At 37.0% G+C, this 27,540-nt stretch overlaps 2 protein-coding genes across 2 annotated transcripts in view; one reads left to right on the top strand and one right to left on the bottom strand.

Moving 5' to 3' along the window:
* Positions 1-79: 79 nt before the first annotated feature.
* Positions 80-7,830, top strand: fsaf1 (40S small subunit processome assembly factor 1). Its single transcript, XM_088906356.1, has 7 exons — positions 80-289; positions 2,330-2,634; positions 3,294-3,350; positions 5,029-5,124; positions 5,514-5,600; positions 5,936-5,973; positions 7,615-7,830. Exons 1-7 carry the CDS (start codon positions 205-207, stop codon positions 7,739-7,741), a joined length of 795 nt encoding a protein of 264 aa, XP_088762482.1. The 5' UTR covers positions 80-204; the 3' UTR covers positions 7,742-7,830.
* Positions 7,831-18,068: 10,238 nt separating this feature from the next.
* Positions 18,069-27,540, bottom strand: part of trim67 (tripartite motif containing 67) — a 37,679-nt gene continuing 28,207 nt past the window's right edge. The window contains 3 exon segments of the mRNA XM_088935920.1: positions 18,069-18,273; positions 20,496-21,238; positions 23,369-23,526. Of these exon segments, the coding sequence (XP_088792046.1) occupies positions 18,069-18,273; positions 20,496-21,238; positions 23,369-23,526 (1,106 nt within the window).

Consider the following 27,540-nt stretch of genomic DNA (forward strand, 5'->3'; position numbering starts at 1 on the left):
ACCAGACGTTCTTGGCTTTCCGGCGTGGGAGGAAGCTTGACGGTGGCCGAAGACGGACAAACCAAAGGCATTTTCCGCTTTTTACCACGTGGGAAATTATGGCGTCTGTATACAGTTTACTGTGTTACAGTCGGTAGAGCAATATATATTAACGCTGGGAAGTAGATGTGTTTATATTTATAAAGCATAAAATTGATAATAAAAATGAAGAGAAACAAAACCGAGGAAGTATTTGAAGAGGCAGATCCTACCATTTTAGACACAGTCTTAAATGAGCTTTATGATTTCGGTAAGTAAGCTGTTTCTGCGAAACTGAAACATTAATTGTTCTGTATTAATCACTGGTGTTGGTCTAGCGTTACGTACAGTACTTCTGGATTTTGTATTTTGCTGTTCTTGAAATATATATTGTAATACAAAATTCTGACAGTAACACTACTTATTTCATACACGATTTTATTGTACACGCTGTACATTACATTTTATTACAAATCTCCTTATAGTGTTTGTGATGTTATAAGGCACATTTCTTGTTATATCTAGAAAAAGGGAGCAGGGCATCGAAATTATTTAATCCAGCTTGCTTAGACGGTGTCAAGTACAACCAGTCCAATTTAAATTGTCGGATAATAGTGAACGATTAGGTACATAAGGAATACGGAATACAATCTCCCTGATTGTAGAGGGATTTTGTATAATAACAACGGGTTGCATTTGTATAGCGCATTCATCCCAAAAGATCCCAAAGTTCTTTAAATTATAGGGGACCTACTTCACCCACATGCAGCACCCACCTGGGTGATGTACTGCAGCCTTTTTTGTGCCAGGAGCCCCATTACACAGTAGGCTAGGGTGAGACATGACCGAACCCTTTAAAATAAGCAATATAGCCTTTTCCCAGTTTTTCCCGGACTAATTGAATGGTCATTTTTTACCTCGAGTTCACCCGGATTCCTCATACAGATTTTGACAGGGTATTTCAAACCGCAGTGACTGATATGGAACATAAAATGTGCTCTATAGCCTGCTGCCTTGTTCCCATTCTTACCTGGCTGTTATGTTCTGTGTTTATACAAATTCGTGTTTCTGAGTTGTATACCATCTTCACCCTGAACTTGCTACACTTACACTTCTGGTGCAAGAAAAAAAAAACAGACCATAGTAATTATTGCTAATCACAGGCCAATTTTCAGTATTTCTTTACAAGTTAAAGTTCTATAGTGTGTGGTAAACTGCAAGACCATTTGCAAGATCATTTGTTGAGAAACTCTTGAGACCTCCACCATCAGGCTGCCCATAGTTCCTTGGTCTCCTCCTGGCTTTATCTTCAGACTCATTGTCTGTCTTCACACTGGTGCCCCCATAGACTGCCACAGTGATGACAAGTTAATTGCACAACCCTCCCAAATCACTTGAGACGTATGTTGATGTCTTTGGGGTTGCTCTTTGTTGGTTTGGCTTCTGTCTTTCTAATCAAAAAGCAATGACAACAGGACAAACAGGACCGTACAATTCTTTAGTGATATCTGGTGCTCTGTAAGCCTCAGTTCTGGGCAGTTTGCTCTTCAAGCTCTCTGTTACCACTTGAGTAGATCATCTGTCACCACAGAGTTAACTTCCAGTGTTACAGCAGTGACACTCAGTGTAGTGATTTACATACTGACTAAGGTAGACGAAGATCTAGTTGGCTTTTTAGATATTAAAATCTTGATGTAACAAAAAAATGCAGCTGGATAGTGGTGACAGAGTGATGCTTCAGCAGCCACCACACAAACATGAGAAACATGACTGCTTTTAGTATAGTCATCTAACACAGCCATCAATAATTTCTGTGCATCTTGACCTCAGTTTGTTATTTTTGGACACTGAAATGTGTTCTTGATTGTGCCTGCAGACCTGATTCTGTTTTTTTTAATTGTTTATGCACTGCTAACAATATTTGCTGCCCTTCTGCTATAACCTGGGTGTCTTTGTTGCTACTTACCTGAAATGGAGCATCAGTATTATCTTATGCATAGACAGTTTACTGATTGTGAAAGTTAATTTTCCAGATTTGCTTTTCTTTATGGAATGATTGATTTGGGCATGTAAATGGGGGGTGGAGCCTGAGGGAAATACAGGCATCTTTCATGAATTCCTCATTTCAAATGCATATCTGTTATGAATGGGAATAACATACTAAGCATCACAATTTTGTTATTTTTCCCACCACCAACTCATGATAAAACCTAATGTGATGTGGTCCTCCTCATCCGATCTGAGCAGAATTATTTCAGTTGTCCTTTCAGGAAATATTAAACTTCTCAAGCATGTCTTTTTTTCCGCGAAGGCGAAGACGTGGGAAGGAAAAGGAAAAAGAAATCCCAAAAGAAAAGAGGCCGAAATGTAACTGAGGCGGAAGTGAATGACTCTGCACTGCTCGGCGCTGGAGGTTGTGATGGCAACAAAGAGACGGTCACAGAAACCTCCTGCAAGTCAGAACAGAGGAGCAGACAAGCAGCTGAGTCAGACACCGGCAGTCAAAGGGCACAGGCCCCATTGAAAAAGCAGCCAGCGCAAGTAGAAATTGTAGTATTCCAAGATCCTTCAAAGAAGAAAACAAGCATCACAGAGACCCCAGTCCCCATCGTGAAGGTAATTATCGTTTGCAGTTTTGGTCATGAACTGCTGCGATTAGCCTAGAGAGTGATAGAAAAATCAATGTGTAGGTAGAACGTTTTGGAGGTGCTCCTATTTATTGGTTTCTTTTATCAGAGCAGAATTAAGAGTATTATTTATTTGTGTGAATGACACCTTTACCTTAAGTGATTTGCATTTGAATCCATCTATAGAGTAAATCACTCAGATTTATTGAAGCAATATGAATGATGTTCCTTGCTCAAGGGTACAACAGCAGTGCCTTTGCTGGGATTCGAACCCTAAGCCTTTCAGTTATAAGGTCAGAATAATTTTGATGCATTGTCACACAAATGCATCCTATCGAAATTCTTTGCAAAAGGGAGCAATACTGTACTGTTCTTTTTCATACCAAAGTTATGTTTACATAAATGTAATTAAAATGTATTCATATTTCTCTTATTCTTTAATCCATTTTACAATTTTGAATGTGCAGTAACATTCACTTTATGGTCATGGTTGTTTTCTGAAAGTAATTTTCCTATTATGCCTCTGGGCTCCTTCAAGAAGCTGCTTGTCAAAAGTTTAGGAAAGCTTAACTATTATAGAAATTTTATCTAACAGCCAGATTAGCCTTATTAGCTCATATTTGTAACCCTTTCCTATGTTCTTTCCAGGCTACCAAAACAAAGGAGGACAAGCAAATAGGCAATGAAGAATTTGACTTGGATAAGGTATTTTATGGGTGAATGGAAGCTGTTATGAGTTCCAGAGACAGTATTTGTGTTTTTAGATTTATAAAAGAGCTGAGATGTAAATCTTGACTTCTGGAGCCAGAAGTACTAGCCGCTAATGTCACCCTGAACACTATGTGAAGAATCATTTTTTTTACCTTTTTACAGAAAACTAGCATTTAGAGCAATTGCAGATCTCAGTTATATTTCCTTAACTCTCAAGCGCAGCTCTCTCTGCCTCTTCTGGAATTCAGTCCCAGTCAATCTTGGGCTCAAAGCCACACAGCGCCACTGCCATATGACTGCATCACACCAAAGGACCAGCTACTCCACTGCAGCAGAGTTTTACATTGTGCAGAATTCAAGGGGGTCACTTGTTCAAGAAGCTCAATGCACTGAGGTCTGCTGCAATTGTGTGTTTAAAAGAAAAGCTTATAGTTTGGACATTTATATGATACTGTAGTTGATGCAAAAACACACAACTGTTTGTGTTTGCGAAAAACTGTAACAGTCATATAGTCCTGTAATAGTAGTCTGTGTTGTGACATGTAATAGTCATCCACCCCTGCCATAATTCTGAGTTCAATCCGTCTTCACCCTTGTACAGAAGAGAAGTTGCCACTAAACCGCACTTAAAATTTATAGTAAGAGGTGTTAATAAACACTTTCATTCCTTAATTGACAAAGCTTATACAGCCTTCCTTGTTTGCATGAGTAATATCCTCCTGTTAAAATGTAACCTATGTGCTGAATTACGAAAACAGCAGGACTTTCTATCTAAAGTGAGGTAAATAAATAATTATAAATAATTGGTTTTCCTTCATGTTCCCCTTTGTTTCATCCAGTTCTAATGATTGCAAACACCACATCCTTCTTTGTCCCAAACTCCTGTTCATGCTGTGCCACGTGCTGGCTGTGACTGTAATTCCTCGAGTAGTGACGCACAACTGGCCAAGCTCTTTGAGGGCTTAACCTCTATACCGTTAGGTTAATTGTAAAATAGGCCCTGATGTGAGAGTGTGCGTATCTGTGTGTGCTCTGCAATGAACTGGAGCCCATTGTTTGTCAGGATAGACTCCTGCTCCCCCACGACCCTGTATTGGATAAAGCTGTTATAAAAGGGGTGAATAAATGGTATTTCATATTTAAAAAAACAGCGACTGTATATTAGTGTTACTCTGTTAGGTTTGTGCCTGATGCAGAAGGTGTTTTTTTCAGAACCACATCACTTATTAGTTACAATACAGTAGTGTTGTGTATCATGAGTGGGCCTCCTTGTGGTTAATTTTTATTCAGATTTACCCCCCCCCCATTAGTTTATTAATTACTAGAGCTGACATGTGGGATCAAAAGGAATTGGGATGCCAAAAAACAAATAAAATAATTGAATAACAACAGTCTGTGCATCAATGAATAAAGCTAAAATAAAAGGACTTTAAAACATAATGCAGTATAAAAAGGAAATGTAATTTGGAATAATGTTAACTAATAAAACTACATTTTTGGGAAAGGCTATTTAATATGATTTAAATTAATTTTTACTAACAAGCTTGTTACCCATTTTGTAAAGCAATATAATGCATCTGTTTTTGGATCTTTTAGAAACATTTTTTATGTGTTTCTAAGCTCAACAAAAAGGATTAGTAAACCATCTTGTTTTGCTTTCCTGTTTTCTCAGGCCCGGTTTGAAGTTCACCGATTTGGCATCACAGGATATCGGAAGGATCAACAGAGGAATTTTGAACAAGAGCGAGCCATAATGCTTGGAGCAAAGGTTAGACCCCTGGAACTCACAAATGGAAAAACCTGTCATGATTTTTAAACCATACAGCTGCATGCAGTAGTTTTTTTAAAGGTATCAGCCTTTTCCCAGAAAATAACTTGTTGGCCATAATAGAGCAGTCTGTGTTTAGGGTTCTGGACATGTAACTGGAAGTTTGTGAGTACTACGTCCAGGTGAGATACTGCTGTTGTACCCTTGAGTGAGCTGCTCATTCTCTTTCAGTAGAGGCTTAGCCTATGCCCCACAGTCACTTGATTAGGAAAGAGTTACATTTGTTCAGTTGAGTACAGAATTACTTAATCCAACTGATAATTAAGATCAAATGTTGTGCTTCTGGAACCATGCAGAGATAATTGTGCAACTTCTCTTCTTTTGTGCAGCCTCCAAAGAGGGAGTATATCAACTATAAAGTTTACCAGCAAATGATCAAAGAGAAGAAAGAGAAGGAAAAAGAAGACATGAAATTTGTGAGTTGAGAAAGAGGACAAAAATGGATGGGGGTTAGCTTATCCATGACGTTTGTAAAGAAAAATGTGGTTCTTTCAAAACGTTTTACCATTTATAGTCTGGCAAAAAAGGCCCATCTGTTCATATGCTAAGCTCTAAGCAGTGCGTCTTGAATTTAAAATGTTTGCCCCTCCAAGTTAATATGTGGTAATACAGATCTAAAATGTCCACTGTTGTAATGTTCCATTCTTTTTTATGTGTTTTTAATCACTTCTTTCTTTGTATGCAACAGTTTGAATTTGTGCTAAAAGTTAAAAGTACCTTGCTTTATCTTGCTGCCTTCTTGTTTTCTCAGGAGACCAAGAAAAAGAAGAAGAGAGAAAGTGAATCACGGTAAGTCGACAGCATAGAGTGCCATACATGCTTGCACCCAACACTGCTGCTCTGAGGTGTAGCCTTCCCCTGTCCTGTTAAGTTCATAGTCATATACAATAGAGGCAAGAGTGAACTGAACTGTTCTGAGCTCAGTAGAGAAGAGAACATCATTTATTCACCCCTTTATAATTCATGTTGAATGTACCCACGCTCCCACGGTTTTCTTATTCCCTGTAGATGCTTGGCTTTTTGGAAGTATCTTAGGCTGCAGTGCGTGCTCAAAATAAAAATAGCATCAAGCTGACATGACATACTTGACACTAGAGAAAACTTTCAAACCCTGGAGTCAAAACTTTTGAGCTAGTATAGTGTTTTACATTTCACATTCATGTTTCACATCTTGGGTTTAAAACCTCTCTTGTGATTTGTCTACTAGAGAAAAAAATAGCAAAGCAGTCTGGAATATCATAACTGTGGCCATTTCAGTGTAATATACACACTGTGTATGTAATACACATAAAGTATCTATAGAAGTTTACCAGTCTGTTACCTTCATCAACCCGTCTGTATCAGATGAACAGGTCTTGAGGGGAATAACTCTTGGGACATTCTCAGGGGAATGAGAGGTGCTGAGAGGTGGCTTTAGGAGGAAGACAACAATTAAGAAAGCAAAATTGTGAAATGAGACACATCTGGACTAATTAAATAATTTGTATCAAGCAAGACTGAGATTGCACATAAGGGAGTTTTTTTTTCAATTTAAATGTCGAAAAGTCTAAGGTAAAATAGGCCTACAGTATGCTATTTATCTTATTTGTAGCACATGCTATGGTTATGGAGCTTTTTAACTGCATTCGGTGTGAATTATGGGTATGAATATGAATTAGTTCTCATCTGTAATAGAATCTGTATTTATAGTAATTTACTTTTTATGTAAAAGAAACTTAAGCTGAAAGTTGAAATCAACCTGGGACTTTGCTGGAAGCTATTTTGCCTAAAACTATCTGACAGAAGGCAGACCGGTAGTTCACCTTAATACAGTACGTTTACACTGATAAGAAATATCTGTTTTGCCTTTAAAGATGAAAAAAGCTCTGGTTATTCTATTCTTAAAACAATGAGAGCATTTTCTGTCTGAACATCTGATTATTTTAAGATATCCACAAAACTGTAGTCCTAAAGAAGTCAACTTAAACCTTGATTCAGAAGATGAAGGCAAAAACCACGTGTTTGGCCATTTGGATGTGGATGTTGGTGCCCCTCTATGGAAAAACCAGGTTGCAGTGGCACTGGGCACAATGCTGGTTAATCATCATCATCATCATCAATGATCTTCAGTAACATAAGACTGCTTAAGATTGTCTGTCATTAATACTTTTTTTGCTTTCCTCCTGCAGATGCAGGTAACATTTCTTTTAGTCCCAAATTTGGCTATTCCAAGATCTTTACCACCTGCCAAAATAAAGGAATATGCAGTAAATATGGTATTTATTATTAACAAATAATACATACTTGACCAAAAAATTCCTCAACTATTTGTTGCCCTTGTTACATTATGAATTTGCCCTTTTTCAGTGATTCATTACATGCACCTCAAAGTGTATATATTTTCATCCTTGATTTATGCATTTCTTTTTTCCCCAATGTTTGTTTTGACAGAATCAGGAAAAGAAAATCCGTTTCAAGTGAGGCTCCGTCTGGACAGCTGGGGCGGTTTAAAAATGGGACATTGATTCTTAGCTCTAAAGAAATAGAGAAAATTAAATCTTCCAGGGTGATAAAGTGATCAGTGTATTGTGGAGATGGATGTACTCCTACAGAAATGTTAATAAAGTTTATCTATTTTGAGTGTCTAACTCATGAATTGTAATGACTGTATAGAACAGGGTGAATTTTGGTTGGAGTTAGTATAATTATAATGTTATGATCTCTCATTTCTTCACTGATATTGTTTGGATAGTGTTGTCTCCTAGTCAGCCCCTGTAATTCCTCACATGGCTTAATATTTACATAAATCAATTGGATGACGTACAGTACCTGGCAAAAGTAATGGGACAGCACAGGTTTTGACCTATTTTTGCTTTGCTGTCAATCAATTTGTATTGAATGGTAAGCACAGAATTCTGTTCTTTTGTATAATTCCATGAATACAGTTAATCATCCATCCATTTTCTAGCCTCTTGATCCAATATAGACTCACAGAGCCTATCCCAGCAAGCAACGGGCACAAGGCAGGGTACACCCTGGATAGGATGCCCATCAACTGCAGGGCAGACACGTGCAATAACCAGTATTCACTCACACCAGGGCTAATTTTCTCAGCCAATTAACCTACCAGCAGGTCTTTAGACTGGGAAGATACCAGAGCAGGATGTTTGCAGGAAGAAACCCATGCAAACTAGGGGAGAAGATGCAAACTCCAAACATAGACCCCTAGAAATTGAACCCATGGCTCCAGCGATCCATTGACAGCAATGCTAACCACTGTGCTGCCATGTCACTCAACATTTAATCATTTTATAACAAAAATCACCCAGTGATTTCATGTGATTGGATGTATTGTGACAGATTCAGTTTATGTAAATCTCTAGAGTGCAGAAATAGTCAGAGAGCTCTTGCTCTCACTGATCCACTGCATCATTACAGGGTGGCATAGTGGCACAGTGGTAGCTCTGTGTTTATTAGTATTATTATTACTTCATGTCACCAGGGTTTTGGGTTTGAATGGGTTTTCTGTTTTGCTTGTTATCCCTGTGTTCATGTGGGTTTTCACCCACAGCCCAAAGACATGCCTTTCAGATTAATTTGCTTCATTGACCTCTACCCCCATACATGTGTACTGACTTTGTATCCAGGCTGTGGTCACACCATTACCCTGTGCCTGCCTGTTCAGGCTGTTGCCCACTGCAGCCCTTTAAGGATGGAGAGGGTCCTGTAAATGATATCGCTACAGTACACTGGGTTAAAACTGCTTGAAACTGTCATAAACATTGTATCAAGCTGGACTTACTTGGCAAAACAGTCCCACTTTGTGGTCAGTTTGTGAAATTGTTGCCACACCATTCAGTTCAGTTTAATAACTGAACTGAATTAACTTCCTTAACAGTTAACTTCCTTAGATCCTCAGAGTAATCAGTCTTATTTATTATTTTTTTCCAAGTAGCAGCAATATATTAAAAAAAAACATTCAAAATGCTTTTACTTTGAGTCTATAGTCTATAGTCTGTTAAAATAGCGGCACAAAACAATATGCCTGGGGTTTGGTTTTGCTAGTAAAAATCATACCAACTCTGTCATTCTAGCTAATAATGAGCTATTTTGCATATTTAAAACTTTAAACCAAATTTATTCAATAAAAGATATCCACAAAAATGAAATGGCAATGAGCCGGAAACAGCAAGAAGACTGGATCAGGATGGATCAAGAAAAAAAAACTGAAATGAAAAAGGAGTCCTGTTGGAGGATGAAATGAAATTAATAATTATGTACAGTATAAAATGTAAGATGCATTGCCACTGTTTTTTCAATAAACAAAATACTTGTAAGTTGTAATCAGGATCAAAACCCCAAATGAAACACAAAAGAAAATTTGTATATATCATCACAGTTTATTGATTTTAAAAAGGAAAAAAAAGTTTTCACCTAATTTTGTCACCTTATTTAGTATGAAAACAATGTCATTACAATGCATTTCATATTACAAACCACTAAAAAGACATTAAGTACAAAACAGTTACATTTGCGGAAAAAAGAACAGCTTGCTTTTAGAAAAAAAGCATGGCTTTAGTGAACACGTGAACGTGACCTGTCCTGGAGGACAAGCCCTGCTGATCCCCAGGGCTTTGTAAACCTTCAAGGCACTGCTGTCTGAAGGAAAGCCTGACGAGAGAGTGTGCCCGACGGCCCCAGGGCAATCGATGTCAGTGTGCTACTGTCACTTCACATCCACAACAAGACTACTCCCAGAAACACCATGGCATTTCTTCCCAAAGGCAACTGGGAAGATGAATCCATGCTGGGATCACTGCAAAACACAAACTCTCTAGTACTGAGGTTAAAAATAAATACAAATAAATTCTTACATTAATACATAAATAGCAATGCTGTCTGTTCGCGACAGCAGTCACTGAGGCTGTGTCGTTTTTTTTTTGTATTTACTGCACTGGTTGAGGTATCGCCATTTTTGTAACTTCACATTCGAAGCAGGCTAAATATGTCACCACATGGCGCTGAGAGAAAAAATGAGGGTCCTGTCTCTTTTAATACTAAAATTCCTATGAAAATTAATAGTTTTGTTCACTTTATACAGTACATAGAAATGCACTGTTATACTATGGAACAAGTAATAGGTTTATTCCATGCTGAAAAGAGAAGAAAGAAAACAACGTTTTGGCCGTGGAGCCTTCTTCAGGTGTGAGGTGTGTGCTAACACCTGAAGAAGACTCCACGGCCTTTTCAGCACGGAATAAACCTATTATGTGTTCCTTTGCGGCCTACACATGCTGACGCAGCTACCCACCTGAACTGTTATACTATGCCTTATAGGAGGTAATCTTTGACCTCCCATTTAACATTGGTTTTGGACTGCCTTTTTTTCTAAATCTACGGGAATGGACAAAATAAATTTTCTAGAATGTGTTTGTTCATTTAGATTACAAATATTAACATAATGCAATCTGACCCATTTATTGCAAAATGAGTCATGTTTTGCAGTTCTTACAGCTCCTCTGGGTATGCCTAAGCACTTTAGAGCAAAGGTCAAATTATATGCCTGAACTGGCTCTACAAAGCTGTCCGTTGTCCTTCTCAGTGCATGCTCCAGCAGTTGACAGGGATATTCCAGGAATCGCTACATGAATGAAAGCAGACTCTGTGGATGAAAGTCTTGTGTGAATTGTGATTTGATCAAGTGTGGAAATGAGATCCACCACAATAATAAACCATCTGTTTTAATTGCAGTGTTTACCTGAATACCTGCAAACTGCATTATCATGATTCACACTTTAAAAATAAAGACTTATTTTATTTGCATTATGGTTTTTTTTGTTTCACTACCAGGAAAGTACCAGTGAAAGGTAATCAAGCATCCTTGTAAGGATGGAAAAAAAGATCACTGATGTGATCTTTATCTTGATGTGAAATGCTTATAGAAGCTACGTAGTTTTCTATCTAGCAGACACTTTTTTGGAACTGTAGAAAAACAGCTCTGTTCATAGAAACCTCTGCAGGTAAACCAACACATCTACAGCTCTTCGCACTTCCACACAAAAGGAAGAATGTCAGGTGTTTATGCCACAATATCTGTAGACTATTGGGATATATATTATCAATCACTCCCTCTTCTTTTAATTCTGGTAATTCTGTACCATGCTTGGGGAATCAACAGGAACTAGATTCTAGCGAGAGATTTTGTAGCTAGGGTACTCTGTATTTATTCAGGGCAATTTCTTTTTTTTCCTTGTACACTGTTATCAAATCAGAGTAGCGAAATAGTTTTTGAAATAACCTGCAACGAACAGTACATTTGATTAGAAGGAGATAATAATAAACTATTTTATACAGCGTCTTTAAAAATAGCATCTCAAAGAGCTTTGTAGTAGGGCTAGGAGGTACTAGGAGAATGAGGGCAGCCAATTAATGTTGCACAATCCAGGACTGTTTAGTAGTTAAGATAAACTGTTATACTGAGCATTTAAAGTAATATTTTAGTCAGCAATGCAAATCCAAACTAAACAAACAACAGTGAATCCTATCATGAATTATAAAACATGCAACATTTATTACGTAAAAAAATCAATATGGTACAAACATATTTAAAATATTAAGTGACAGTGTTATTTACTGTTGGAATTTTAAAAGTGATTGGTTTTGTGTGCTATAATGGAACAATGCTGAAGTGAACAAATAAATTAAAAATAAAAGGAATTAAAAGTGAAGATTAAAGTTTAAGGAATTTATCTCAAGCATAAAACAAAGATGTTTTACCTTCTATTGAAGAGAATTCAGTTTGCACTTTCCTCTTCACTTTATTTACTATGAGAAGAGTTTTATCCATATTGCCATTTACAAAACTGATATATTACTTCTATAGGCTTCATCTTACATCAGTATTTCAGTGTTTTAATGTACAGTACAATAGCTGTTCCCTTTTAGAACTGTATGTTACCTGTTTTTTTAATTAAAAGATTTCAGCATGTCAAGACATTTGTTTATCTGCAAATGCTAATGAATCAAGCATTTAATTTCCAGTCAATAGGGAATAAAGAGAATTCTGTAACTCCTGGATATTTTGTATCTGTGTAGTAATCAGATCGCTAGTGAAAGAGCAGAATTATTTTTTTAAATGCAAGTCCCAATGACTTGTCAAAAGCTCCAAAGTTCCTGTTTGACAGCAGTGAGGAACTCTTCTATCTGTGGAGTTTCCAAACACTACATTCTTTACTTACTGTACGTATCAAAGTCCTCTGTAATATGACTCAGAAAATATTATACTGCATGTAATGTGTAAGTGTTTCTTACATCACAAACACTTGAAAAGGTTACTTAAAAGGGTTTCAGGTAATTTTTAGGCATATTTCTGACAGATGTTTTTGGAATTTTGATTTTTGAATGATACGGGAGAACACTGCAAATAGGCTACAAAAGGCTTCCTACAGTATATAAATCTCAGTGATTTAAATCTCCAGACCATCAGCAAAGAAGTACCTGTACAAATCGATTTTGTCTTAATGGTTTCTTGCCATGATAGAACAGGAAGGGAAGGTGCCAGTCAAAAACTGGAGGAGCATCTTCAAACACATCACTTAACATGTATTATAGTATAGCTGCAGGCTGTACATGGGAAACATCCCAGATTGGAGAGATCCCAATTAGAATTATACAGTATATCCACTTTTATGACTCCCTTAACTATTCATGCTGTACACATTCTGCCATTTACCAAACCACTAGAAACATACATCTCAGAATAACAGAATACCTTCATAATTTCCAGACACAATGTTCATTGAAGCAGTGTAGTAAGAACTGAAAAGATTTACAATGATCTTACAGGAAATATACACACTATAGTAAACATTTCAGTAATACCACAACGGTAATAACTTCATAATAATGAATAGTGTGGAAAAGTATACAGTAGTGTTACGACAGCTGTACTATGGTATTTCGGTTATTCAGAAGTTGATAATCGAGTTTCATTAGATTAAAAAACAAACAATTTTGCCATTTTCCAAACTAAAAAAAAAATTCTTGTTTTGTATTATGGGATATTACTTGGAAAGATATAAAAACAACAACAGTGCTGACATCTGTAGATCCTTACAGAAATGACCAGCTGGACTGGGCTGTATTCGAATAGGACAGGGAATAATTCTTGTTTTATCACCTCATATTTAAGCACAAATGTCCCAACTAAACAGCAGCTGCCAGCAACAGAGTGTTCATTAACCTGTATTAAAGTCAAGATTCATAGTTGCTGTGAGCTGTAACGTTTTGCATTTTACATCTACAGCAAAGCAAATTACAGGTTTTCTTGCTTGACGGTGGATATTGTTTCTCTAGCTGCATGACAGAATATTACAAGGACCTAGGTGCTTACAAGAATTTACATTTCTTTGTTTCTAGGAGTACAATATTCTATTTTGTGAAACACCCAAGGTTCCAAAGAAGTCTTGCTATAAAACTGTAAATAGTACTCAGTGGGTCCTAAACATCTCTAAATAACACTGATTAAGGGAGACACTAATGTCATATATACACTACACAGTCTTCAAAGAAACAGGTTCATTTAAATTTCATGCTTGGGAAACTTCGCATTAGTCTCTACTCAGTTCTCGTCATTATTTACAGCTGTGCTACATGCAAACTGACTTTTAATCACTTCATTATAAGTGAGCATACGGCCATTGCCCTCTTTCAAAAAATGAAATGAAACTTCACAACTACAGTAGCAAAGTCAGTGTCTTTTTTTCTTAGGTGCGTGGGCTTAGATAACAGAGGCCCACTTCTTAATGTGGGAAATGTATGTTAAAATAAAACTGCAATCAAAGACATCCATTTGCATTCACAAGCAGTTTTGTTAGAGGTGCTCATAGCTTCCATCAACATCATGTTCCTACAGTCTCTGTGTGAACAAAGGCTTAGGTTATTATAGCAGGATCCTGAATCCTATCCCAAATACTGGCCCGCAGAATGAACAATTTCAGAAGGTCTCCCAAAGGGGAGCTTTAATGCACTTCTGACAGAATTCACAAGGTTTTCGGCTTTATAATGTTTTATCTTCCAAAGGCTAGTAAGACAAAAAGCTTACATTGAAGAACCTGAGAATATGGAGAACATCTGAGCTGTAAAATACCTCTGTTTTGTATAATTAATGCTTTCTTCTATAGTTGTCCTTTAAGAGACAAAATCTTTACAGATAATTAGGGATGAACTGGTACCAGATACTTCTTGACCACATTTTAATAACGCTGCAGCTCAGCCTGCAGGCAAAGGACAGAAACTGCAGGAGCCATTCAGTGGAGGAAATGAGTTGGGAGGTGCCTCACTCAAGTGGGGATGCGGTTAAAAATACTTCCTGCTGAGCTCTTAAATGGTTAAAACAGTGAAGGTTTTCACTTGGTGAGTGGGTTGAGCCATATATCCAAACATAGCAGATTTAGCTGCCTAGTTTAGCTGGTTAGGAATCCGAATCCCTTAATAGCAGGTCTCAATTTGTTGAGAGTTAATAATAATAATTCCTTACACTTACACAGTGCTTTTCTGGACACTCCACTCAAAGTACAGTACTTTACAGGTAATGGAGACTCCCCTCCACTACCAACAATGTGGTGGGGAGCCTGTGGCTTGAGTTGGGTCCAGTATCTTCAGCTTGCTGTTTTGTTATTCAATCACATCTCTGATCACTGTAAAATCTACTTGTTGGTTCATCTGTTTTTATGATGTAGAATTCACAAGGAATAACATCACCATATAAGAAAATGCTTTTAGGAGTTTAGGCAGCAATGAGAAGCTTTGGCTGAGGCTGAATGCCCTGGCATTCAGGGAAGTTATGAGGAAGTTAGAACCCCTGTGAGGAATGATGGATTCAAGGAAGAGAGTTTACTGTGGGATTTATAACTTTTCAAGACGTGATATCATGGAGGATTAGATGTTAAAAGCAGAAGTGAAGGAGATCTTGGTTGTTGTTCTGAACATGTTAAAAACTCAGTAAAAAGGTGTGGCTAAAATATTGACGGCTTGATTTAAACAACAAAAAAACTAAAAGAACTCTCTGTAACAATGCACATTTTTGCCTGTTCATCAGTGAATACACTTCAGAAAAGATCTTCATAGAAGGGCTCCTCACATTAAGTGAATTGCAGTGGTCCTATAAACAACATGCAATATGTAATGTGTAATAGGCAATTACACAATAGAGATTATTTGTTGCATTCTTATCAACTGATTTATTTATCAGCTCAAGACGGTATGCATATTTAACTACATTCCCTCATACTCAAATATGAGACTCCACCAAAATCAGCTCCACTGGCTACTTACTAAACTGATGTTTGTATTGTTATTGTTTTGGTCTCCACACTGTGTACTATTACACTGTAATAGTGCTGTAATAGTGTCAAAACACAGTTTAGCTGGCATCTGGTATTAGTCACTCCCTGCTAACATCACGTTTCAAAAACAATTCATTCTGAATTCCCCTGAATGGCATAGCAATGGGGTCCTTGTCAAATCCCATGGTGCCTGGCCCACAGAGGATGCAGATATCAACACACTAAGAGTAGTGAATGAACCTACATCTGCTTCAAATTCTTTGGCACCTCCAGACCAGTTTGAAGTGTCACCTGGGAAAGAAACAGAAATTAAAGCTGTCAGTGAGTGACAGCATACATTATAAATGTAAGTGTAAACATAACTAGACATTAATACAACATACAATTTACACTGAAACAGGTTAGCAATTTTAGCAAAAATATAGCAAAAAAATATTTTCTTTACGGTATTCAGTGCCACAGTAGATAGTTCTAGTATTAATGAATTAATGATTAACCATCCATTTTCTATCCTGTTCATCCACATCAGGGTAGAAGGAGAGCCAGAGTCGGACTCTATCTCAGCAAGCAATGGGCACAAGACGGTATACACCCTGGATGGGATGCCAGTACATCGCAGGGCAGACAGACACACACTCACACCAGGGCCAGTTTTACCTGAAGCCAGTTAACCTACCAGAATGTCTTTGAAATGTGGGAGGAGACTGGAGCAGCCAGAGGAAACTCATGTGAACATGGGGAGAACAAACAAACTCCACACAGATAGTACCCCAGGTCCAGAACTTGAAGCCAGAAGCAATGTTAGCCACTATTCCACCTTGCTGTTCATTAATATTTACAACGAAATTTACAGATACACATACACAGTCCTCCAGGCTTACTAATGCCTCTAATAAAACACAAAAAAAAACATTTTATAGCAGAATACATCACAGATTGGATAATGTGTCTCTCTTAAAAAATAAAATGTTACTGTATACTTTGATCTTAGTGCCATTGCACAGAGCAAAGTCACATCTGTCCTAATACATTGAATTCCAGAAAACATGGGTTACATTGATTCACACTACTAAATATTTCTTTAAATAAAATACAACAAAAATATAAATCTACAATAACATTTTTCTCTTTGAAAAAGCAGTGGAAGGTTCCAGAAGTGCAGAGAAGCCTTAAGAGTTCACAGGTTTCCCATTCCCTTTTGGTATTATGGAAGGTAACACATGAAAAACATTCAGCACTACTGTAGCATGCATCATGTTCAAGGCCATGAGTTCTCTAAAGACAGCAGGGAAATGGTCATTTAGCTCTACAATGGCTATAAAAATCCACAAAAGTGTAATCTACCATTTTCCACTGTAGCATCCATTATTGAGAATTTCAATAGTGATAAGCATGTAAGGAAGAGAACACAAGTGTACCCCATGGACTATAAGCTTTTTTGGTGGGTTTTGAGGAAGAATCCTATACTGAAAGTGAACCACAAAAAGAACTGACTCGACCTTCCAAACTGCCATCTGAATGGCAAATGGTACCATGTCTGTAGGATACATGAAACAGAAAATAAACTTTTTACATGTGCTCATCATTGTGTTTGATGCAAAAAAGGTAAGGCTCATGTGGTGAAAACATCTATGCCCTCTGTGAAGGGTCTATTATATTTAATGATTGTTTTGCATCTATGGTTCCTACAGCCCTTTTTAAGACGGGGGAATGACAACATTTCGGCCAGTCATTTGGTTCCTGCTGTCAAGACAGCTTGGTGAAAAATAGAGATTCCAGCATGATAATGATCCAAAGCATACATCCAAATCAACAACTGAAAGATTTACTGAACACACAATAAAAGTGTTGAACTGGATATCTCAATCTCTAAACCTCAATCCCGTTGAACATCTGTGGTTTAAATTCACAATGACAGTTCACAAATGGAAATCAAGGGGTCTGGGAGACCTAAGGCACTTCTGCCTAGCAGAATGGTCTAAGATTCCCCCAACCAATAGTGCCAGAATCTCACTGCATGTTACAGGAGATGTGAAGATAGAAAAATATTTACAAAAGGCTAACTACATGGCTGTGCATAAATGAAACTCTCATGTTTTCTGGATTTGAACAAATTTCTGGCAAATATGATGTTTGGTCTGTGCAAAGCTATTAATATTACATTTTTAGAATGTTTAAAGCAAGACACATTATCTGCTCAGTAAAGCATTCCAATGTATAACGTCCACTTTTAATCAGGGTATGGATAAATCTAGAGGGCACTTGTATATATGTACTAACTTGCCTATATACAGGGTAAGAAAATAATGGCAAACCACACATAATTTTCATGTGATATCACTTGGTTAACAGTGGTTAGTCCACTGTGAGCACCAAAGAGAATAAATGAGCCATGGATGCTAATATACACACAACATCTACAAAGAAACACAAACTGGAGGGGGGTTAAAAGTAAAGAATAAATGATGATTTTGACATTTGACAAAACAAGAGAAGTCCAAGTGAGTCATTTTCCTCCAAAAGATCTGAGCAGCACGGATTCAAATCCTAACCCAAGCTTTACCCATAATTCCCCTGCTTCCTGGTGGACACGTACAGTACCTGCACATTTCTGTTGAGGCTCACTGCTGGCATGAACACGCCATCCAGGTTTTCAAAAGCTACCGGCCCGTGCTGCTCCTTGTTTATGAAGAACGTCAAGGCATGCTTGTTCAGGTCCAGCAGGATGCCCACTGTGGATCCTTTCGCAATGCCTCCTTCTGCCCTGGAGAATGGAAATCAGAAGCAAAGAGACTATCAGTTACCACACAAGCCTTGCTGTAGGGGTTCATCAACACTGAGGATAACTGCTTAAAAAGAGTTGAGTCTCAGGCTTTGTGTGTATAAAGCAATTATAATTCTGCCTCTTGATGTAGACTTTTTTTTTAAATGAGAAAATTCATAAGCTATTTGATGTTACTTTAGTGAATGAATCCTAAACATGGGGTGGCACTGTGGGGCAATAGTTAGCAGAACCAGGGCACTGGGGCCCTGGGGCACTGGGGCCCTGGGTTCAATTCCCCAGTACCAGGGGTTGTACTGTATGTTCTCTCCATGTTCATGTGGATCTCCTCCAGGTGCTGTAGTTTCCTCCCCCTGTCCAAAGACATACTGGTAGGTTATTGGGATTCTGGGAGAACTGGCATGTATGCTTGTATGTTTGCCCTGCGATGGACTGGTGTCCCATCTAGGGTGTACACTGCCTTCTGCTCATTGCTTGCTTGGATGAAGTGGTTAGAAAATGAACAACATACACAACTCTATATGAAAATCAGAACACAAAAAATGTGTATTTCTGTGTTTATTACCTGCAATTTCTACACCCGACACTTTAATGAGTGAAATGAAAAAATCATTGCAGATAAAAATCCAAAGCGATGCTCACAGTGAATGCAAATACTAAAAATTAAACACAGAAACACTAAAATGCAGCAATGATAAGTAATTGAATGAAATGAAATTAATAATAAAGTATTTCATTTTAAAATCAATGAATTTGGAATTCTCACACTTTTGTATGAGCTGAAATAGAAAATTGTACAACAAAACTAACTTTAGATCATTCAGTTTTTTCCAAATGACATTAAAAAATCTAATTAAATTTAATTTATTATTTATTGTCTATGCAGTGCAAAAAATAACACTGCTCATTCCCTGTTTTACTGACTGCAATATTACCACCTTGTGGCCTTATTTTATCAGATCTCAGAAGTTAAGTTTGGTGGGGGGCAGGTGAGTACTAGTACGGGACACCTCTGAGAAAAAGTAGCCTGCTTTTTAAGTGGTGCTGGTGGACCAGTAGGTGGCACTCTTCCCTCTTGCTCAGAATTTCAAATGCCCTAGTAAGGACACAGGGAACACAGATACTGCTTACACGGTCCAGCCACCTTTAATTAAAGTGAAGTCAGTTATTCACTGGGACTGCTGTGTGCTGTACTTCAGCGGTGAAGTGGTTCCTCTTACTACAGTACATCTCAGCTCCTTCGGCATGAAACGTACCACATAAATTCAATGCATTATTCTTAAAGAATTAAGTGGCTTTAATCCACTGTATTAAAGGATTGTTGATCACAACCCTTTGGAAAGCCTGCAGAAAATGGATGTTTTCAGAATATCACTAAAGGGACATTTTCTTCATTGATGTTTATATTTGTGGTAAACAGAAAATGCCTTAATAATACACATTCCCTTTAATTATTGAATGAGTTTTATAAGTTGTCAGTTTAAACTTACTGAGTACCCAAAACATTACAATGCTTAACAAGTTATATTTTATCTGCTAAATGTAATAACCTTACTATAATGCTTAAAATAAAATAATATTCTCTTTTGCTTTAAAGGGATCTACAGAGATTAGCGTCTTCCATTAGTTTTTACTCTGTAAACTGATGCTACTCTTTGGTTGTTTGACCAAATCACTATAAAAATACCTAATCAAATGAACACTGTTTTACATGGATAATACACCAATAATATATTGATGAGATTGATAAATTAGACCAAAATCAATTAAATGTAAAGCTGTTCTTAGGGTATTTCACTGCTTGTGTAAAAAACGCCAATACCATGTTAATTAATAGTACCTTGAATAAATAACAGGAGCTTGTAAGTATTTTTAATAAAGTAAGAGATTGCTAACATTGACTGAAATAACCTTAAATAAGGTCTGTCAGAATTAACAGAGTATTTGTTTTTAATTTTATTTCCAACTAGGCTGCCTAAGATGTCTTTATTCTCATACAGTATATCTTTAGTCTCATATTTTAAAATTACAAATTTCAGTTGTAAGCTGGCAGTTGAATGACTTTACTTAGGCAGAGGAAAAAAAACAACAGAACAATTCCATATACACTAACAGCAATAATAACATTTTGGCTAGAGGTTGGGGGTAATACATTTTTACAGGCAAACACGACATACCTTACATAAGCCTCAGGCCTACAATACCTGTTTGTGTGGGAGTTGTTGTGCATGAACCAGCTACGGTTGTTGTCCACATACATGGCCCAGGCTTTGTCATCCTTCCCCAGCATCATGTCCTTCATGGCGTTGATCCTGGCTACCCCGAAGGCAGGGTCTGGGTGGTTGTCATAGCGATCCACTATGAGCTCCCAGTAGTGCACTCCTTTAGAGAAGGCCGCAGTACCCAGGACCACCCTGTCATCGTAGCTACTACAGGTCACAGTCTGGTTCTCATTGGACAAAACAATGTCTCGATGAGCTGAGCTGGGATCAAAGCTAAACCACGCCACTGAAAAAGAAACACAGATATAGTAGCTGGTAGACTGTGTATAGTATCAAAAAGAATACAGGTTACGTTTGACATTATTAGGCCTTTGACAGAGTGTGTATTTGAATGTGGAGCAGTGAATCTACATGGATAAAAAAAAAAAAATCCTGGAAAAGTTAAGATGAATCAATGTGGTGTTCTTTTAAATTAGAATAGTCTCTTTACCATATGATAAAGTCATGATGTCTAAATCGAATTCACTTTCTTGTCTCTAGAGCAAGAATGCATAAATGCTAAATCTCTCAGAGAAAGCTTTCTCACCATCGGACGTCTTCAGAATGACTGTTTTGCTGTAGGGTCCGACACCTGAGGAGTTATAAGCTTTGACTCGTGCGTTGTAGGAGCTGTTAAAGTGAAGGCCATCCACTGTGCAGACAGTCTCCTTCCCCACATACACTTCCTGGATTAAACAGGCAGGAGAGAGCAGCTTCTCAAACATGACTGCTAAATTTCAGTGGGAAAAACTACACCGAGAGTCTTCAAACAATAAACGTTTGTTACCTACAGTATTATAAACTATAATAGTTTATAAGCCATAAACTATTCTTTTGGACTAACAAATTATTACCAGAAAATTCAAATGGGTAATATACAGTTATGTGACACAGGGGGTCTGTTTGTATTTGTAGGGGTTAGGGACCAGAAAGTCGTGACCTCAAGTGAAGTAGTGTATAGAAGGGAATTCTTTCCCATAAAAGAGCAATGGAGGTTTAGGAAGCATACTGTAGGAACATAACCTTTACCCCTGAATCCTAAAGCAGGTTGGCTTTTCCCATAAAAATAATTGAAAGAGCCAGGATAGTGACCTTAAGTTAGACTAAGTGTTATGTAGCTAATCATAACTACAACCACCATAGTACAACCACATTTCTGTACATGTACTGTATACATAAACCATTTTTATTTTTATCTTGATTAATCAATCATTTAACATCATGTTAAACATTTTAAGGGACATTTTGAATAAACTTAACTTAAAAAATACACAAGATACAAGGAAAGACACTAAGACAAAAATAACTTATTTTTACAATAACGTGGACCAAAATGTATCAAAATGTTTAAATTGAAAGTATACCAACATTTGACGTGAAATCAGTGGGCAGCCTTGCGATAGTTTCTACACCCATCATGAGTTTTTATCATGTCCTAGAAACTGTAAGCATGGCTAGGCAATTGTACTACATTTTAAACAAAAATAAACTATTTGCAGATAAATCATAATTCATCTTTTATGATGGATGAGACAAAGCAAAAGTTGGAACACAGGAGAAGAAGGATTAGCACTGTGGGAGAATTGCTCCATAAACAGAATAAGAACAGACTACATTCAGTCAATCTCAGCTCTGAAGAACTCTACTCTGCATTTTTATGTAAGGGACTATATGTACTGTTTTGTGCAAATAGTTATGTGGTTAATGATATACAGTACAATACCTCTCTTTATTCAATTATACACACAAACCCCTGTTTGGAAATTAAACAGCGGTGCATAAAATAATTAGATTGTGTTTTCTTACAGTATACTTTACAGTATGTTGTTAGAGTGATACTAAAGTTAACAACAGAAAGTTGTAGCAAAAATAAACTTGCTCTTTCTGAAAAAAATAAAAAGTTTCACTTTACTATATAATTTAAAAAAACATTGACAACATATGCATGAGAAATTACACACAATAATGTTATACTTCTAACAATCTGTATAAAAGAAAACCACTAGATGTTAAATGATTGGGATGAAAAATATTCATTTTGACCACCTAGGTAAAATAATTACCTAATAACTTTAGCAATTGGTAGCACAAATGGGAAGAAAAAAGTTTCTATCCATGGTTCCTGCTGAGAGCTAGCTCAATTACATCAACCAATTAAGTAAAAAAAATAATAGGACACTATTAAAACAAGTAAACAATTAAAAAATTAAAAACTATTAAACTAAACAACTTTAGATAACAAAAATATGTACAAAGATAACAATTTATTATTTGAACAATATCTTGGTTTAGACTTTGATTAACTCCTAAATTTGAACCACACAATAATAAGAAAATTATAATCTCAGTACTTGCTGATGAGGTTCTACTGAGCAGAGTTTGAAGACCAGAAATTTTTTGACCAGTGGGTTTATAATTTTGTCTCATTTAGTGGGGTAACATTTAGGGGGAAGTACTTTGAATCTGTCAGTTTAGATACTTTTAAGTTACTTTCAAGCAGTAAAATAAGATGTTCAGGTGGGTTGCTGCGTCAGCATGTGTGGGCTGCAAAGGAACGAGTAAAAGGTTTATTCCATGCTGAAAAGGGAAGAAAGAAAACACAACGTTTCGGCTGTGGGATGTTCACCTTTTTATTTTCAACTCCATGGATTTTCCTTCACACCTCAGAAAAACTGGCACGCTAAAGCTTCCATTTCAGATTTATACCACCAAAATGTATTTGAATAACTCAAAAACAGGGCCTACATACAGTAGAAGGCTTACAAGTAACTGACCTCTCATTGCTTCTTCCAAAGGCCTGTTAAAGAGGCTCTTACCCGGTATTGACCACCACTGCCATCGTCCAGCTCCAGCACGTAGCCCTCAATAGGGCAGTGAGTGAAGCTCAAGATCCTCCAGGCCAAGGTGGCACTGTTGTTGCGGGTGCAGCACTTCTCCAGCTGCAGCTCTGGCGCAGGGGGCACCGTGAACGAGTCTGCTGAAAATCACAGACACCCACAGTGAATCATCATCTTCATGTGCTGCTCCTTCATATTCATATCTAACATACAAAAAGATCATGTAATTTCAGAATTACATGAAATTAATTCTCATTTTCACAAAATTTACTAGATTGTTTTTGGACATCTTCCATCACACACTAATTCTACGGGTATCATTATTGTTAGAGAGGGAAAATCTAGCTGTTTCGCAGCCTTCTCACGACACGTAATTGAAACAAGGTTTGTGGACGATGCCTCATCACAGACATGTTCAAAGTCCTTCTTAGATGTTCTGGAATTTTCCCATTAATCACCAGTTTGAATATGGTTTAATCTCTTTTTAATGATCCCTGTTTTAAGCCCCAAATCCATTTTAAATAACCATAAGCTGAAACTTTAATTTCCACATAACAGATGGTTCTGAATTGTAATTTCAAGCAGGGAGTAACATACGTTTGCCTTGGCTTGTGTAACGTTATCAGATAATGTATCCTCTGTGTGCACACAAAGCAAGATAGGTACTGCCTAGATCACTGCCAAATCACTCTGATAAGTAAAGAAAAAATACTAAAGAATACACTAAACAATCATACATATACTGTATATACAGTATATATAAAAATAATGTCATTTACAATAAATATGTAAATGTATAGCAATCAAACTTTTGATTAACAATTATATCATCTTCCAGAAACACCAGGGGACCTGGACTGTGTGGGAACCTGTGGTCTACACAAAAGCTTGATTCTGCAGGAGAGTCCTCCTGAGGAGCAAACATTGCCTGGAAAATAGGCAATGATCTCTTGATCAGCATATTACATGTTTTTCTGTCTTGATTTCAGCAGGTTTGACGTTCAAAAGATGAAGTCAGCTCATCATCTTTGCCAATTAAACTCTCTCACTATTGAGGTGATTTAGTGTTTATTCAACTATCCATTTTCTAACCGCCACCTCCAATTCAGGGTCGCGAGGGAGCTAGAGTCTACCCCACAAGCAATGGCGCAAGGCAGGGTACACCTTCGACGGGATGCCATCGTTGAGTAGACTGACACAAACACTGACATGCACACACTCACCCCAGGGGCAATATTCCCAGATGTCAATTAACTTGTCAGTATGTTTTTGGACTGTGGGAGTAAACAAACCAGAGCACCCTGAGGAAACACTCCACTGCACTGCCGAATTTAGTGCTTTAGACGCCAAAAATATTCATCAATGTCCAATATCAATATTCTTTTTCTTCTAAAGCTCATTTAATACTAAAGAAATCTACCTGTGGGAGTGTTTATATAGATCACTCAATCTGCAGCTAACACTGGATGAATAATGGCAATATACCATTAGGAAACAAAATGAACGATGCAACATTATTTTAACAATTTACTTTTTAATGTAATATTTTGTACTGGAGCTATATGATATTTTTAGCTTATGTGTTCTTTCTAGTATTCATATGTTTAGGACACCTTATTACATTAGGACACATCAAAGTCACACATCCTACCATCCAGTACTAAATATAATGCTTAGTAAATCACTAATTACTTGTAAGATTAGATTCTTTATTACCTGTATCATAGTAGCCTATTGGATGTTGTAACAGAGCCTGTGATAATGAGTTAATGTGAGTCCTTTATACATTTCTTCCTTAAACTGAAAAGTATATTTAGAGTTAATAATTTCCAAACAATTCAATATTTTTTTTAAATTAAAAGTTAATTTCAAAAGAAGACCTTTCTGTAATATGCTCATGACATCTTATGGTGCTTAAATAAAAGTACAGTACCACTGATATGAACATCTCTTATTTAAAAAAATGTCTTTACTATTGAGACAGCTCCCAGGACGTACACTTAAAGTTACATTATATTACTTCAAAAGTTATTTATTCTCCAAAAAATCTTTGTTGACAAGTGTAAGCATGATGTTACATCATTAAAAGGTTTCTTTGATATACTGTATGTAAAGTAGTGAGAAATTTCTTTGTTTTAGCCAGCTTAGGCAATAATGGAAAGAAATAAACTGATTTGTGATTGCTATGGCCTTGGGGGAACAATCACATTTTTTGCCAGACAATATGGACAATATGTTTTGAAGTTTTGAGCTTTTCACTGCCAAATATTTTCAAAAGTTCTTATTGACAGCTATGAACAATAAAAAGATAAAAGACCACCGAATGGGTTTCCAACATCCACATTTAAATTTACTCTAATATAAAAATAAATTTGCCCCATAAAGAGTACGTCAGTCATGGACTTGTTCTCTTTATTCAATAAATTATAATGAGAACCAATTAGGAATGCTTGGCAAGCTCTACAGAGCATTGTTAGGGCTTTCAGCAAAAGCTTTCAGCAGAGCCAATATGTCTATCACAATCACCCAGTGCAGTACTGGCACAGGAGTGTGACATCTGTTCCATGCAAGCTGAGAAGCATTAGTCCTTAGAATTTTCAATTTCATACTTCAAGTCAATGCAAAGGATATACTTGCTTAATATGCATGACTCGTCATGAGAAAGTTAAACCACATTGCATAAAAAGTTTGAACCTAGAAGTTACATTGGTCAAAGTCTGCAAAAATAATATCCCATCTGCAACTGCTCTGAATCATACTATATGATTGTATTATAAGGATGGTAAGAAAATGAATGGGGGTACCTCAGGAGACAGGCAGCCTCGGTGTGATTGAATTTCCTATATTGACCGACTGCACTCGGTCTTCCTATGCTAACACTTGTGATTCAGATGCACCAGGTCTGTGTCAGTCCTGGTGCAGTAGTCTTTGTGTGGAGACTCAAATCAGTTCCTATCTAGGTACCCAAAGTAGGGTCAACAGGCTGTAATCACATACTGCTAGGAAATACAGCCAGATAAGGGCACATACAGTAAGTACATGGAATAGCTTTAGAATTGTATTGAAAGAATTGAGAATAAACTAGGGTAGGCTGTCACCTCAAACTGTGCTGTAGCACAGAACTTTTGAAATGAACAAAGAAGGCAGCCAAATAAGAGTGCACCTGATCACCGTGGGATCAGTCCGTGAAATTATTCTAGCCCTGGGCTACAGAAAAGTCGCTTTTAGTAAGTCAATTCTGAAACATGTCAGCAGTGTAAAAGATGCCACCTTGAATTCCTGGATAAGTGGTAACTTCTGATGAAATATGGATCTCACTATAACACAATGTCACCATGTTCAAAGTAGAACCACACTGAGAGTCCTCAGCTGAAAATGGCAACAGCTCAATCCAGTACCATAAAAGTCATTTGCTTGATTTCACTCAACATAGTAACAGCAACACATACTGTATTATTTTACTAAGAATTAAGTATGAAGTCAGAAAAGAATTATTTTGAGAACCCCCAATTATTGTTATTGTAGATAAGTTATATCCCCACTTGTCTACCCTGAGGCCAAGCCCAAACTTACAAGCATTCATAGACTGTTTTTAAAGTCCAAAGTTCAGCAATGCTAACTTCTGTAAGAGTTACCCCCAGCAATGCCTGGCAAAGCTCCCTGAACAGAGTAAAAAGCTGCCAACTCAGACCACAAACCAACACACTCCAGCTCTGTCTTCTGAGGGGGAAAAGGACGTGTGGCCAATGGAACTTTGAATATAAAATGTTTTTATTCACATTATAATTCTTCAAAGTTGAACTATTATTCCAAGTTTGAAGTTTAGATCCCAAAAGTAAATGCATATTTACTTGCATCTGAGATTATGAATGTAATGTAATTACATGAGACTGAAAAAACCTACAAGGCAGACACTAACACTTCATAGTAATTTACAGTATTTTAACTCTTAAGTTTTTGACTCTTCTCCTTGTAATCTCTGAGTGATTGATCAGCCATTTGTATCATACTGTATCAGATAATTTCAAAAACATGTTTTATTGTGTTTGTTGTTTGTTATGCACGTTTGGTGTCAATAAATTGTATCATAATTATATTGTATATTGTATGCTTACAATCTGTGTATGAGACAGTAAATTATTATGCAAAGG

The sequence above is a fragment of the Atractosteus spatula genome, chromosome 2 (genome assembly GCF_055471065.1).
Source record: "Atractosteus spatula isolate fAtrSpa1 chromosome 2, fAtrSpa1.hap1, whole genome shotgun sequence".
Classification (NCBI taxonomy): domain Eukaryota; kingdom Metazoa; phylum Chordata; class Actinopteri; order Semionotiformes; family Lepisosteidae; genus Atractosteus; species Atractosteus spatula.

Bases quoted from the DNA above. Each gene is read 5' to 3' on its own strand.
- fsaf1 (XM_088906356.1), top strand. From the start codon at position 205: ATGAAGAGAAACAAAACCGAGGAAGTATTTGAAGAGGCAGATCCTACC. The intron at 5,125-5,513 runs GTTAGACCCCTG...TCTTTTGTGCAG, and splicing joins CCATAATGCTTGGAGCAAAG to CCTCCAAAGAGGGAGTATAT. The intron at 5,601-5,935 runs GTGAGTTGAGAA...TTGTTTTCTCAG, and splicing joins AAAAAGAAGACATGAAATTT to GAGACCAAGAAAAAGAAGAA.